The sequence below is a fragment of the Bufo bufo genome, chromosome 2 (genome assembly GCF_905171765.1).
Source record: "Bufo bufo chromosome 2, aBufBuf1.1, whole genome shotgun sequence".
NCBI lineage: Eukaryota > Metazoa > Chordata > Amphibia > Anura > Bufonidae > Bufo > Bufo bufo.
Window position 1 is genome coordinate 163,427,190 of NC_053390.1, and position 13,020 is coordinate 163,440,209.

The 13,020-nt window shown below is 49.3% G+C and overlaps 1 protein-coding gene across 2 annotated transcripts in view; it reads left to right on the forward strand.

The window, feature by feature from the left end:
• CAMK4 (calcium/calmodulin dependent protein kinase IV) overlaps window positions 1–13,020 on the forward strand; it is a 356,965-nt gene that overhangs the window by 161,723 nt on the left and 182,222 nt on the right. For both annotated transcript variants that reach the window (XM_040421616.1, XM_040421617.1), the window contains exon 5: window positions 549–621. In XM_040421616.1, coding sequence (XP_040277550.1) covers window positions 549–621 — 73 coding nt within the window. The remainder of the gene's footprint in view (window positions 1–548; window positions 622–13,020) is intronic.

Consider the following 13,020-nt stretch of genomic DNA (forward strand, 5'->3'; position numbering starts at 1 on the left):
ATTCAGTAAGCAGAAGTCTAGGGAGAATTCACATCTCCGTTTCATTTTCCGTTCTTCTGATCCGTCAGAAGAACAGAAAAAAAAAACAGGATCCTGTAAAAAAAAAGATCTTGTTGCACATTTGGCATCCATTTGAGCCATCTCTGGGAAAAAAAAGTCCCGCATGTTACTTTTTTCTGTCTAAGAAATGGATCTCAGATGGAAATGGCTCAAATGGATGCCAAATTTGCAACAGGATCCTTTTTTTTTTTACAGGATCCTGTTTGTTTTTTTCTATTCTTCTGATGGATCAGAAGAACACAAAACAAAACGTAGATCTGAACGCTCCCTAACATAATTACATAGTCACATAGTTAATACGGTTGAAAAAAGACACAAGTCCATCAAGTTAAACCAAGGGGATAGGTGGGGATGCGAATCCCAGAAGGAATTGAGAATTTCTACACGTTTTCATAAGCATTAATGTTGTTTACTTTTAAGAATTCATCTAAACCCTTTTTAAAACTGTCCACTGTTCCTGCTGTGACCACTCTCCTGGTTTCTTGCAGAATTGTGGAAAAAGGTTATTACAGTGAGCGGGATGCTGCTGATGCAGTGAAACAAATTTTAGAAGCTGTTGCAGTAAGTATTCTGCCATGTACGGTTGCTCTGATTCTGCCGATATGCACATGTTGTAAATTTGCAGTATGTAACAGTTATGGTTAAAATAATTGTATATGTGTTTAAGTAGAGGGAAGGACATTCTGCACTAGAACTAGACATAACACATTATATCACACTCTCATGTCCCCTAAAATAGCAGTCAGGCACCTATCTTTCATGCTGTTTAGGCCTCATGCACACGACCGTTGTTTGGGTCCGCATTCACTTCAATGGGGCCGCAAAAGATGCGGACAGCACTCCGTGTGATGTCCGCGTCCGTTGCACCGTTCCGTAGCCCCGCAAAAAAAATATAGCATGTCCTGTTCTTGTCCGTTTTGTGGACAAGAATAGGCATTTCTACAATGGGCCACCTGTTCCGTTCCGCAAATTGCGGAAGGCACACGGGCGGCTTCCGTTTTTTGCGGATCCGCGGTTCCGCAAAAAACGGAACGGTCATGTGCTTGAGGCCTTAAGCTGGAGTTTTATAGGACAAAAGGGATAGGTGTTGATTTACCAACAAATTTGTAATAGCCATCTTTTACTTTACTTTTCTTATGTAATTAATAAGGTAATTACTTATGTAATGCTGATACTAGTGATGCTAGAAACAAAATATTTTAAAGGGGTAGTCTAGTAAAGTGGTAGTAATACCTCTAGCGATGTTATCTTCTGAGTGTAGAAACATACAACGATATAGTCTGCATATATGTTTGAGGGTTTTTTCAGCAGCTCATTTGAAAAACACCTGAGAACTGGCCCGTTACTTCTTTGAAGCAGATTTGAAGGTAGTTTCCATAGACGTGAATGGGGACGTAGAACTAACCATGGGCACATCGTCACATTTTTATCATTGAAGTAATCTCACTCTGCTCCTTCTCCCTCCTCCTCCCTTCCCTCCCTATAGTCTGCTATGGGCAGCTGTGATCTAAACAAGTAAGATTTGTTTGTTTAAAATCTTTCCCCTCTTTACAATGGCAGACCTGGTTCTGTGCAGGAATTGTTGTGCTTTTATTTCAGGTTCCACTCTTCAGAGGTTTGGATACTGTCTGATCTGTAGACAGCTCTCCACAATGCAGCAGGAAATTACCTTTTTGAAATATGAGATTTTTAAATTAACCACTAAACAAACTCAGGCTGGGAACGTTGCAATGCCACTGCCACAGAGGCCCCCTAGAAATGGAAGATGGGTTACTGTAGGTTCTGGTAGACTGAGAGTTGTGGATAGAAGATATGTCCCACAGTCTGTGGCTCTCCATAATTCATTTGCAGCACTTTCAGAGTGCAAGAGCAACATGGAGGATGGCTCAAGCACAGTGGGTGAGAAACAATCATCTCCCATGCCTAAAGTATGTAAGACTGCAGCCAAAGACAAAAAGGAGAAGGTGAGGATTCATAGTAAGCAGCTGTTGGTGGGCGATTCCATCATAAGAGGTGTGAAGTTTGAGGAGAATGGTGTTGTGAGATGTCTCCCTGGTGCTACCGCTAGCAGGGATAGACGACGGATCCTTAATATTGTTAGGCAAGCAAAGCAGGAAAGGTGTCACAACCAGACAGCTGAGAAGCTCTGACAGAAGCCTTTCAGAACCTCCTCCTTGAGTTTTCTTTGTTTTGGTTTCAGTTCCTCATCTCGTTAGCCTCTCTCAGCTGTCATGCAGTTGGACTGATTGATTCCCTTTAAATTCCTCCCCATAATGCAGTAGTGTGCGGCTTATACAACTTCCTGGAGTGTGTGTGCATGCTGTTCCTATATCCCAGTCTTCTGCAAGATAAGTGCTGTATATTTATTTGTGATTTTCTGTTTGCTGGATCTTAGGAGACCCTGACTCCCTCCGTGTCTAGTGTAGGGAGCCGGTGGTCGTGTCCCCTCACTATTGTAGGGTCTTCAGGCGTTAGATAGTCGAGGTACGTGGATATGCGACCATCCACCTTTGGGGTGTTCGCATAGGCTGAGCAGTCAGGGAGAGTGTGCCAGGTCTCATGCAGGGGTCTCCCTTTTGTTCCTTAGTTGTGGATCCAGTGAGTCATAGATTATTTTGCATTGTCTTGTTTCCTGTACACCATCCGTGACAAAAGGGAAGTGGATGTTATTCTCCATCTTGGGACAAACGATCTGGCTTGCAATGAGGTTTCAAAGGTGAAAGAAGCTTTTCACACACTTGGAAAGGATATACGGGAGGTTGCATCAACTGTTTCACTCTCTGCAGTTTTGCCTGTGCATAACCTTCAGCATGACAGGAAGATGCGCATTAAGGAATTCAATGTATGGCTTGGTGAATGGTGTCTGAACCAAGGGGTTGGCTTTGTGTCTAATGGTAGCTCTCGTTGGAATGGAAAAGAACTGTACAAGAAAGATGGTTTTCATCTTTCTCTCAAAGGAACGAATGTCCTCGATGAACAGTTCCAGGTATTTGCGAAGAAGAATTTAAACTAGGAAAGGGGGGCAAAAGAGTGATAATCCAGCAGTCCAACTGCCCCCCGGAACAATGCCAGAAGAGGCCAGTAGCACAAAGGTTAAGAAATGTCAAGCTCAGAGTCTTGTCTACAAATGCTCGCAGTCTAGGGAATAAGATCAATGAACTTGAGGCTATAATGGCAGCTGAGAATATAGATGTAGTGGCTGTTACTGAGACGTGGTTCAAGGGGAGTAATGACTGGGATATATCAATACCAGGGTTCTCTCTATACAGGAAAGACAGAGAAGGCAAGAAGGGGGGAGGGGTGGCCCTGTATGTGAAAGATAGCATAAAATCTAATTTGATACAAGTTAGCGAGAACAATTTAGAGTCAGTTTGGGTTACCGTGCAGCTTGATAATCATAAGGTAACTCGTGTAGGTGTGATATATAGACTACCTAGCCAAGTCAAAGAATTAGATGATCTACTGGTTGAGGAAATTTCTAAAATGACTAGAGTTGAGCGAACACCTGGATGTTCGGGTTCGAGAAGTTCGGCCGAACTTCCCTGAAATGTTCGTGTTCGGGATCCGAACCCGACCCGAACTTCGTCCCGAACCCGAACCCCATTGAAGTCAATGGGGACCCGAACTTTTAGGCACTAAAAGGCTGTAAAACAGCCCAGGAAAGAGCTAGAGGGCTGCAAAAGGCAGCAACATGTAGGTAAATCCCCTGCAAACAAATGTGGATAGGGAAATGAATTAAAATAAAAATACAAAAAATAAAAATGAACCAATATCAATTGGACAGAGGTCCCATAGCAGAGAATCTGGCTTCACGTCAGCAGAGAATCAGTCTCTTCATGACATAGCAAAGAATCTGGCTTCATATCAGCAGAGAATCAGTCTCTTCATGCCATAGCAGAGAATCTGGCTTCATGTCAGCGCAGAATCAGTCTTCATGTCATAGCAGAGAATCAGGCTTCACGTCACCCACCACTAGAACAGGCCACTGTCACATATTTAGGCCCAGGCACCCAGGAAGAGGAGAGAGGTCCCGTAACAGAGAATCTGGCCTTATGTCAGCGCAGAATCAGTCTTCATGTCATAGCAGAGAATCAGGCTTCACGTCACCCACCACTGGAACAGGCCACTGTCACATATTTAGGCCCCGGCACCCAGGCAGAGGAGAGACGTCCCGTAACAGAGAATCTGGCCTTATGTCAGCACAGAATCAGTCTTCATGTCATAGCAGAGAATCAGGCTTTACGTCACCCACCACTGGAACAGGCCACTGTCACATATTTAGGCCCAGGCACCCAGGCAGGGGAGAGAGGTCCCGTAACAGAGAATCTGGCCTTATGTCAGCACAGAATCAGTCTTCATGTCATAGCAGAGAATCAGGCTTTACGTCACCCACCACTGGAACAGGCCACTGTCACACATTTAGGCCCAGGCACCCAGGCAGAGGAGAGAGGTCCCGTAACAGAGAATCTGGCCTTATGTCAGCACAGAATCAATCTTCACGTCATAGCAGAGAATCAGGCTTTACGTCACCCACCACTGGAACAGGCCACTGTCACATATTTAGGCCCCAGCACCCAGATAGAGGAGAGAGGTCCCGTAAAAGAGAATCTGGCCTTATGTCAGCACAGAATCAGTCTTCATGTCATAGCAGAAAATCAGGCTTTACGTCACCCACCACTGGAACAGGCCACTGTCACATATTTAGGCCCCGGCACCCAGACAGAGGAGAGAGGTCGCGTAACAGAGAATCTGGCCTTATGTAAGCGCAGAATCAGTCTTCATGTCATAGCAGAGAATCAGGCTTCACGTCACCCACCACTGGAACAGGCCACTGTCACATATTTAGGCCCAGGCAGAGGAGAGAGGTCCCGTAACAGAGAATCTGGCCTTATGTCAGCACAGAATCAGTCTTCATGTCATAGCAGAGAATCAGGCTTTACGTCACGCACCACTGGAACAGGCCACTGTCACATATTTAGGCCCAGGCACCCAGGCAGAGGAGAGAGGTCCCGTAACAGAGAATCTGGCCTTATGTCAGCACAGAATCAGTCTTCATGTCATAGCAGAGAATCAGGCTTTACGTCACCCACCACTGGAACAGGCCACTGTCACATATTTAGGCCCAGGCACCCAGGCAGAGGAGAGAGGTCCCGTAACAGAGAATCTGGCCTTATGTCAGCACAGAATCTGTCTTCATGTCATAGCAGAGAATCAGGCTTCACGTCACCCACCACTGGAACAGGCCACTGTCACATATTTAGGCCCAGGCACCCAGTCAGAGGAGAGAGGTCCCGTAACAGAGAATCTGGCCTTATGTCAGCACAGAATCAGTCTTCATGTCATAGCAGAGAATCAGGCTTTACGTCACCCACCACTGGAACAGGCCACTGTCACATATTTAGGCCCCGGCACCCAGACAGAGGAGAGAGGTCCCGTAACAGAGAATCTGGCCTTATGTCAGCACAGAATCTGTCTTCATGTCATAGCAGAGAATCAGGCTTCACGTCACCCACCACTGGAACAGGCCACTGTCACATATTTAGGCCCAGGCACCCAGGCAGAGGAGAGAGGTCCCGTAACAGAGAATCTGGCCTTATGTCAGCACAGAATCAGTCTTCATGTCATAGCAGAGAATCAGGCTTTACGTCACCCACCACTGGAACAGGCCACTGTCACATATTTAGGCCCAGGCACCCAGGCAGAGGAGAGAGGTCCCGTAACAGAGAATCTGGCCTTATGTCAGCACAGAATCAGTCTTCATGTCATAGCAGAGAATCAGGCTTGACGTCACCCACCACTGGAACAGGCCACTGTCACATATTTAGGCCCCGGCACCCAGACAGAGGAGAGAGGTCGCGTAACAGAGAATCTGGCCTTATGTAAGCGCAGAATCAGTCTTCATGTCATAGCAGAGAATCAGGCTTCACGTCACCCACCACTGGAACAGGCCACTGTCACATATTTAGGCCCAGGCACCCAGGCAGAGGAGAGAGGTCCCGTAACAGAGAATCTGGCCTTATGTCAGCACAGAATCAGTCTTCATGTCATAGCAGAGAATCAGGCTTTACGTCACCCACCACTGGAACAGGCCACTGTCACATATTTAGGCCCAGGCACCCAGGCAGAGGAGAGAGGTCCCGTAACAGAGAATCTGGCCTTATGTCAGCACAGAATCTGTCTTCATGTCATAGCAGAGAATCAGGCTTCACGTCACCCACCACTGGAACAGGCCACTGTCACATATTTAGGCCCAGGCACCCAGTCAGAGGAGAGAGGTCCCGTAACAAAGAATCTGGCCTTATGTCAGCACAGAATCAGTCTTCATGTCATAGCAGAGAATCAGGCTTTACGTCACCCACCACTGGAACAGGCCACTGTCACATATTTAGGCCCCGGCACCCAGACAGAGGAGAGAGGTCCCGTAACAGAGAATCTGGCCTTATGTCAGCACAGAATCTGTCTTCATGTCATAGCAGAGAATCAGGCTTCACGTCACCCACCACTGGAACAGGCCACTGTCACATATTTAGGCCCAGGCACCCAGGCAGAGGAGAGAGGTCCCGTAACAGAGAATCTGGCCTTATGTCAGCACAGAATCAGTCTTCATGTCATAGCAGAGAATCAGGCTTTACGTCACCCACCACTGGAACAGGCCACTGTCACATATTTAGGCCCAGGCACCCAGGCAGAGGAGAGAGGTCCCGTAACAGAGAATCTGGCCTTATGTCAGCACAGAATCAGTCTTCATGTCATAGCAGAGAATCAGGCTTGACGTCACCCACCACTGGAACAGGCCACTGTCACATATTTAGGCCCCGGCACCCGGACAGAGGAGAGAGGTCCCGTAACAGAGAATCTGGCCTTATGTCAGCGCAGAATCAGTCTTCATGTCATAGCAGAGAATCAGGCTTCACGTCACCCACCACTGGAACAGGCCACTGTCACATATTTAGGCCCAGGCACCCAGGCAGAGGAGAGAGGTCCCGTAACAGAGAATCTGGCCTTATGTCAGCACAGAATCAGTCTTCATGTCATAGCAGAGAATCAGGCTTTACGTCACCCACCACTGGAACAGGCCACTGTCACATATTTAGGCCCAGGCACCCAGGCAGAGGAGAGAGGTCCCGTAACAGAGAATCTGGCCTTATGTCAGCACAGAATCAGTCTTCATGTCATAGCAGAGAATCAGGCTTGACGTCACCCACCACTGGAACAGGCCACTGTCACATATTTAGGCCCCGGCACCCAGACAGAGGAGAGAGGTCCCGTAACAGAGAATCTGGCCTTATGTCAGCGCAGAATCAGTCTTCATGTCATAGCAGAGAATCAGGCTTCACGTCACCCACCACTGGAACAGGCCACTGTCACATATTTAGGCCCAGGCACCCAGGCAGAGGAGAGAGGTCCCGTAACAGAGAATCTGGCCTTATGTCAGCACAGAATCTGTCTTCATGTCATAGCAGAGAATCAGGCTTCACGTCACCCACCACTGGAACAGGCCACTGTCACACATTTAGGCCCCGGCACCCAGACAGAGGAGAGAGGTCCCGTAACAGAGAATCTGGCCTTATGTCAGCACAGAATCAGTCTTCATGTCATAGCAGAGAATCAGGCTTCACGTCACCCACCACTGGAACAGGCCACTGTCACATATTTAGGCCCAGGCACCCAGGCAGAGGAGAGAGGTCCCGTAACAGAGAATCTGGCCTTATGTCAGCACAGAATCTGTCTTCATGTCATAGCAGAGAATCAGGCTTCACGTCACCCACCACTGGAACAGGCCACTGTCACATATTTAGGCCCAGGCACCCAGGCAGAAGAGAGAGGTCCCGTAACAGAGAATCTGGCCTTATGTCAGCACAGAATCAGTCTTGATGTCATAGCAGAGAATCAGGCTTTACGTCACCCACCACTGGAACAGGCCACTGTCACATATTTAGGCCCAGGCACCCAGGCAGAGGAGAGAGGTCCCGTAACAGAGAATCTGGCCTTATGTCAGCACAGAATCAGTCTTTATGTCATAGCAGAGAATCAGGCTTTACGTCACCCACCACTGGAACAGGCCACTGTCACATATTTAGGCCCCGGCACCCAGACAGAGGAGAGAGGTCCCGTAACAGAGAATCTGGCCTTATGTCAGCGCAGAATCAGTCTTCATGTCATAGCAGAGAATCAGGCTTCACGTCACCCACCACTGGAACAGGCCACTGTCACATATTTAGGCCCAGGCACCCAGGCAGAGGAGAGAGGTCCCGTAACAGAGAATCTGGCCTTATGTCAGCACAGAATCAGTCTTCATGTCATAGCAGAGAATCAGGCTTCACGTCACCCACCACTGGAACAGGCCACTGTCACACATTTAGGCCCCGGCACCCAGACAGAGGAGAGAGGTCCCGTAACAGAGAATCTGGCCTTATGTCAGCACAGAATCAGTCTTCATGTCATAGCAGAGAATCAGGCTTCACGTCACCCACCACTGGAACAGGCCACTGTCACATATTTAGGCCCAGGCACCCAGGCAGAGGAGAGAGGTCCCGTAACAGAGAATCTGGCCTTATGTCAGCACAGAATCTGTCTTCATGTCATAGCAGAGAATCAGGCTTCACGTCACCCACCACTGGAACAGGCCACTGTCACATATTTAGGCCCAGGCACCCAGTCAGAGGAGAGAGGTCCCGTAACAAAGAATCTGGCCTTATGTCAGCACAGAATCAGTCTTCATGTCATAGCAGAGAATCAGGCTTTACGTCACCCACCACTGGAACAGGCCACTGTCACATATTTAGGCCCCGGCACCCAGACAGAGGAGAGAGGTCCCGTAACAGAGAATCTGGCCTTATGTCAGCACAGAATCTGTCTTCATGTCATAGCAGAGAATCAGGCTTCACGTCACCCACCACTGGAACAGGCCACTGTCACATATTTAGGCCCAGGCACCCAGGCAGAGGAGAGAGGTCCCGTAACAGAGAATCTGGCCTTATGTCAGCACAGAATCAGTCTTCATGTCATAGCAGAGAATCAGGCTTTACGTCACCCACCACTGGAACAGGCCACTGTCACATATTTAGGCCCAGGCACCCAGGCAGAGGAGAGAGGTCCCGTAACAGAGAATCTGGCCTTATGTCAGCACAGAATCAGTCTTCATGTCATAGCAGAGAATCAGGCTTGACGTCACCCACCACTGGAACAGGCCACTGTCACATATTTAGGCCCCGGCACCCAGACAGAGGAGAGAGGTCCCGTAACAGAGAATCTGGCCTTATGTCAGCGCAGAATCAGTCTTCATGTCATAGCAGAGAATCAGGCTTCACGTCACCCACCACTGGAACAGGCCACTGTCACATATTTAGGCCCAGGCACCCAGGCAGAGGAGAGAGGTCCCGTAACAGAGAATCTGGCCTTATGTCAGCACAGAATCAGTCTTCATGTCATAGCAGAGAATCAGGCTCTACGTCACCCACCACTGGAACAGGCCACTGTCACATATTTAGGCCCAGGCACCCAGGCAGAGGAGAGAGGTCCCGTAACAGAGAATCTGGCCTTATGTCAGCACAGAATCAGTCTTCATGTCATAGCAGAGAATCAGGCTTGACGTCACCCACCACTGGAACAGGCCACTGTCACATATTTAGGCCCCGGCACCCAGACAGAGGAGAGAGGTCCCGTAACAGAGAATCTGGCCTTATGTCAGCGCAGAATCAGTCTTCATGTCATAGCAGAGAATCAGGCTTCACGTCACCCACCACTGGAACAGGCCACTGTCACATATTTAGGCCCAGGCACCCAGGCAGAGGAGAGAGGTCCCGTAACAGAGAATCTGGCCTTATGTCAGCACAGAATCTGTCTTCATGTCATAGCAGAGAATCAGGCTTCACGTCACCCACCACTGGAACAGGCCACTGTCACACATTTAGGCCCCGGCACCCAGACAGAGGAGAGAGGTCCCGTAACAGAGAATCTGGCCTTATGTCAGCACAGAATCAGTCTTCATGTCATAGCAGAGAATCAGGCTTCACGTCACCCACCACTGGAACAGGCCACTGTCACATATTTAGGCCCAGGCACCCAGGCAGAGGAGAGAGGTCCCGTAACAGAGAATCTGGCCTTATGTCAGCACAGAATCTGTCTTCATGTCATAGCAGAGAATCAGGCTTCACGTCACCCACCACTGGAACAGGCCACTGTCACATATTTAGGCCCAGGCACCCAGGCAGAAGAGAGAGGTCCCGTAACAGAGAATCTGGCCTTATGTCAGCACAGAATCAGTCTTTATGTCATAGCAGAGAATCAGGCTTTACGTCACCCACCACTGGAACAGGCCACTGTCACATATTTAGGCCCAGGCACCCAGGCAGAGGAAAGAGGTCCCGTAACAGAGAATCTGGCCTTATGTCAGCACAGAATCAGTCTTTATGTCATAGCAGAGAATCAGGCTTTACGTCACCCACCACTGGAACAGGCCACTGTCACATATTTAGGCCCCGGCACCCAGACAGAGGAGAGAGGTCCCGTAACAGAGAATCTGGCCTTATGTCAGCGCAGAATCAGTCTTCATGTCATAGCAGAGAATCAGGCTTCACGTCACCCACCACTGGAACAGGCCACTGTCACATATTTAGGCCCAGGCACCCAGTCAGAGGAGAGAGGTCCCGTAACAGAGAATCTGGCCTTATGTCAGCACAGAATCAGTCTTCATGTCATAGCAGAGAATCAGGCTTCACGTCACCCACCACTGGAACAGGCCACTGTCACACATTTAGGCCCCGGCACCCAGACAGAGGAGAGAGGTCCCGTAACAGAGAATCTGGCCTTATGTCAGCACAGAATCAGTCTTCATGTCATAGCAGAGAATCAGGCTTCACGTCACCCACCACTGGAACAGGCCACTGTCACATATTTAGGCCCAGGCACCCAGGCAGAGGAGAGAGGTCCCGTAACAGAGAATCTGGCCTTATGTCAGCACAGAATCAGTCTTCATGTCATAGCAGAGAATCAGGCTTTACGTCACCCACCACTGGAACAGGCCACTGTCACATATTTAGGCCCAGGCACCCAGGCAGAGGAGAGAGGTCCCGTAACAGAGAATCTGGCCTTATGTCAGCACAGAATCTGTCTTCATGTCATAGCAGAGAATCAGGCTTCACGTCACCCACCACTGGAACAGGCCACTGTCACATATTTAGGCCCAGGCACCCAGTCAGAGGAGAGAGGTCCCGTAACAAAGAATCTGGCCTTATGTCAGCACAGAATCAGTCTTCATGTCATAGCAGAGAATCAGGCTTTACGTCACCCACCACTGGAACAGGCCACTGTCACATATTTAGGCCCAGGCACCCAGGCAGAAGAGAGAGGTCCCGTAACAGAGAATCTGGCCTTATGTCAGCACAGAATCAGTCTTGATGTCATAGCAGAGAATCAGGCTTTACGTCACCCACCACTGGAACAGGCCACTGTCACATATTTAGGCCCAGGCACCCAGGCAGAGGAGAGAGGTCCCGTAACAGAGAATCTGGCCTTATGTCAGCACAGAATCAGTCTTTATGTCATAGCAGAGAATCAGGCTTTACGTCACCCACCACTGGAACAGGCCACTGTCACATATTTAGGCCCCGGCACCCAGACAGAGGAGAGAGGTCCCGTAACAGAGAATCTGGCCTTATGTCAGCGCAGAATCAGTCTTCATGTCATAGCAGAGAATCAGGCTTCACGTCACCCACCACTGGAACAGGCCACTGTCACATATTTAGGCCCAGGCACCCAGTCAGAGGAGAGAGGTCCCGTAACAGAGAATCTGGCCTTATGTCAGCACAGAATCAGTCTTCATGTCATAGCAGAGAATCAGGCTTCACGTCACCCACCACTGGAACAGGCCACTGTCACACATTTAGGCCCCGGCACCCAGACAGAGGAGAGAGGTCCCGTAACAGAGAATCTGGCCTTATGTCAGCACAGAATCAGTCTTCATGTCATAGCAGAGAATCAGGCTTCACGTCACCCACCACTGGAACAGGCCACTGTCACATATTTAGGCCCAGGCACCCAGGCAGAGGAGAGAGGTCCCGTAACAGAGAATCTGGCCTTATGTCAGCACAGAATAAGTCTTCATGTCATAGCAGAGAATCAGGCTTTACGTCACCCACCACTGGAACAGGCCACTGTCACATATTTAGGCCCAGGCACCCAGGCAGAGGAGAGAGGTCCCGTAACAGAGAATCTGGCCTTATGTCAGCACAGAATCTGTCTTCATGTCATAGCAGAGAATCAGGCTTCACGTCACCCACCACTGGAACAGGCCACTGTCACATATTTAGGCCCAGGCACCCAGTCAGAGGAGAGAGGTCCCGTAACAAAGAATCTGGCCTTATGTCAGCACAGAATCAGTCTTCATGTCATAGCAGAGAATCAGGCTTTACGTCACCCACCACTGGAACAGGCCACTGTCACATATTTAGGCCCCGGCACCCAGACAGAGGAGAGAGGTCCCGTAACAGAGAATCTGGCCTTATGTCAGCACAGAATCTGTCTTCATGTCATAGCAGAGAATCAGGCTTCACGTCACCCACCACTGGAACAGGCCACTGTCACATATTTAGGCCCAGGCACCCAGGCAGAGGAGAGAGGTCCCGTAACAGAGAATCTGGCCTTATGTCAGCACAGAATCAGTCTTCATGTCATAGCAGAGAATCAGGCTTTACGTCACCCACCACTGGAACAGGCCACTGTCACATATTTAGGCCCAGGCACCCAGGCAGAGGAGAGAGGTCCCGTAACAGAGAATCTGGCCTTATGTCAGCACAGAATCAGTCTTCATGTCATAGCAGAGAATCAGGCTTGACGTCACCCACCACTGGAACAGGCCACTGTCACATATTTAGGCCCCGGCACCCAGACAGAGGAGAGAGGTCGCGTAACAGAGAATCTGGCCTTATGTAAGCGCAGAATCAGTCTTCATGTCATAGC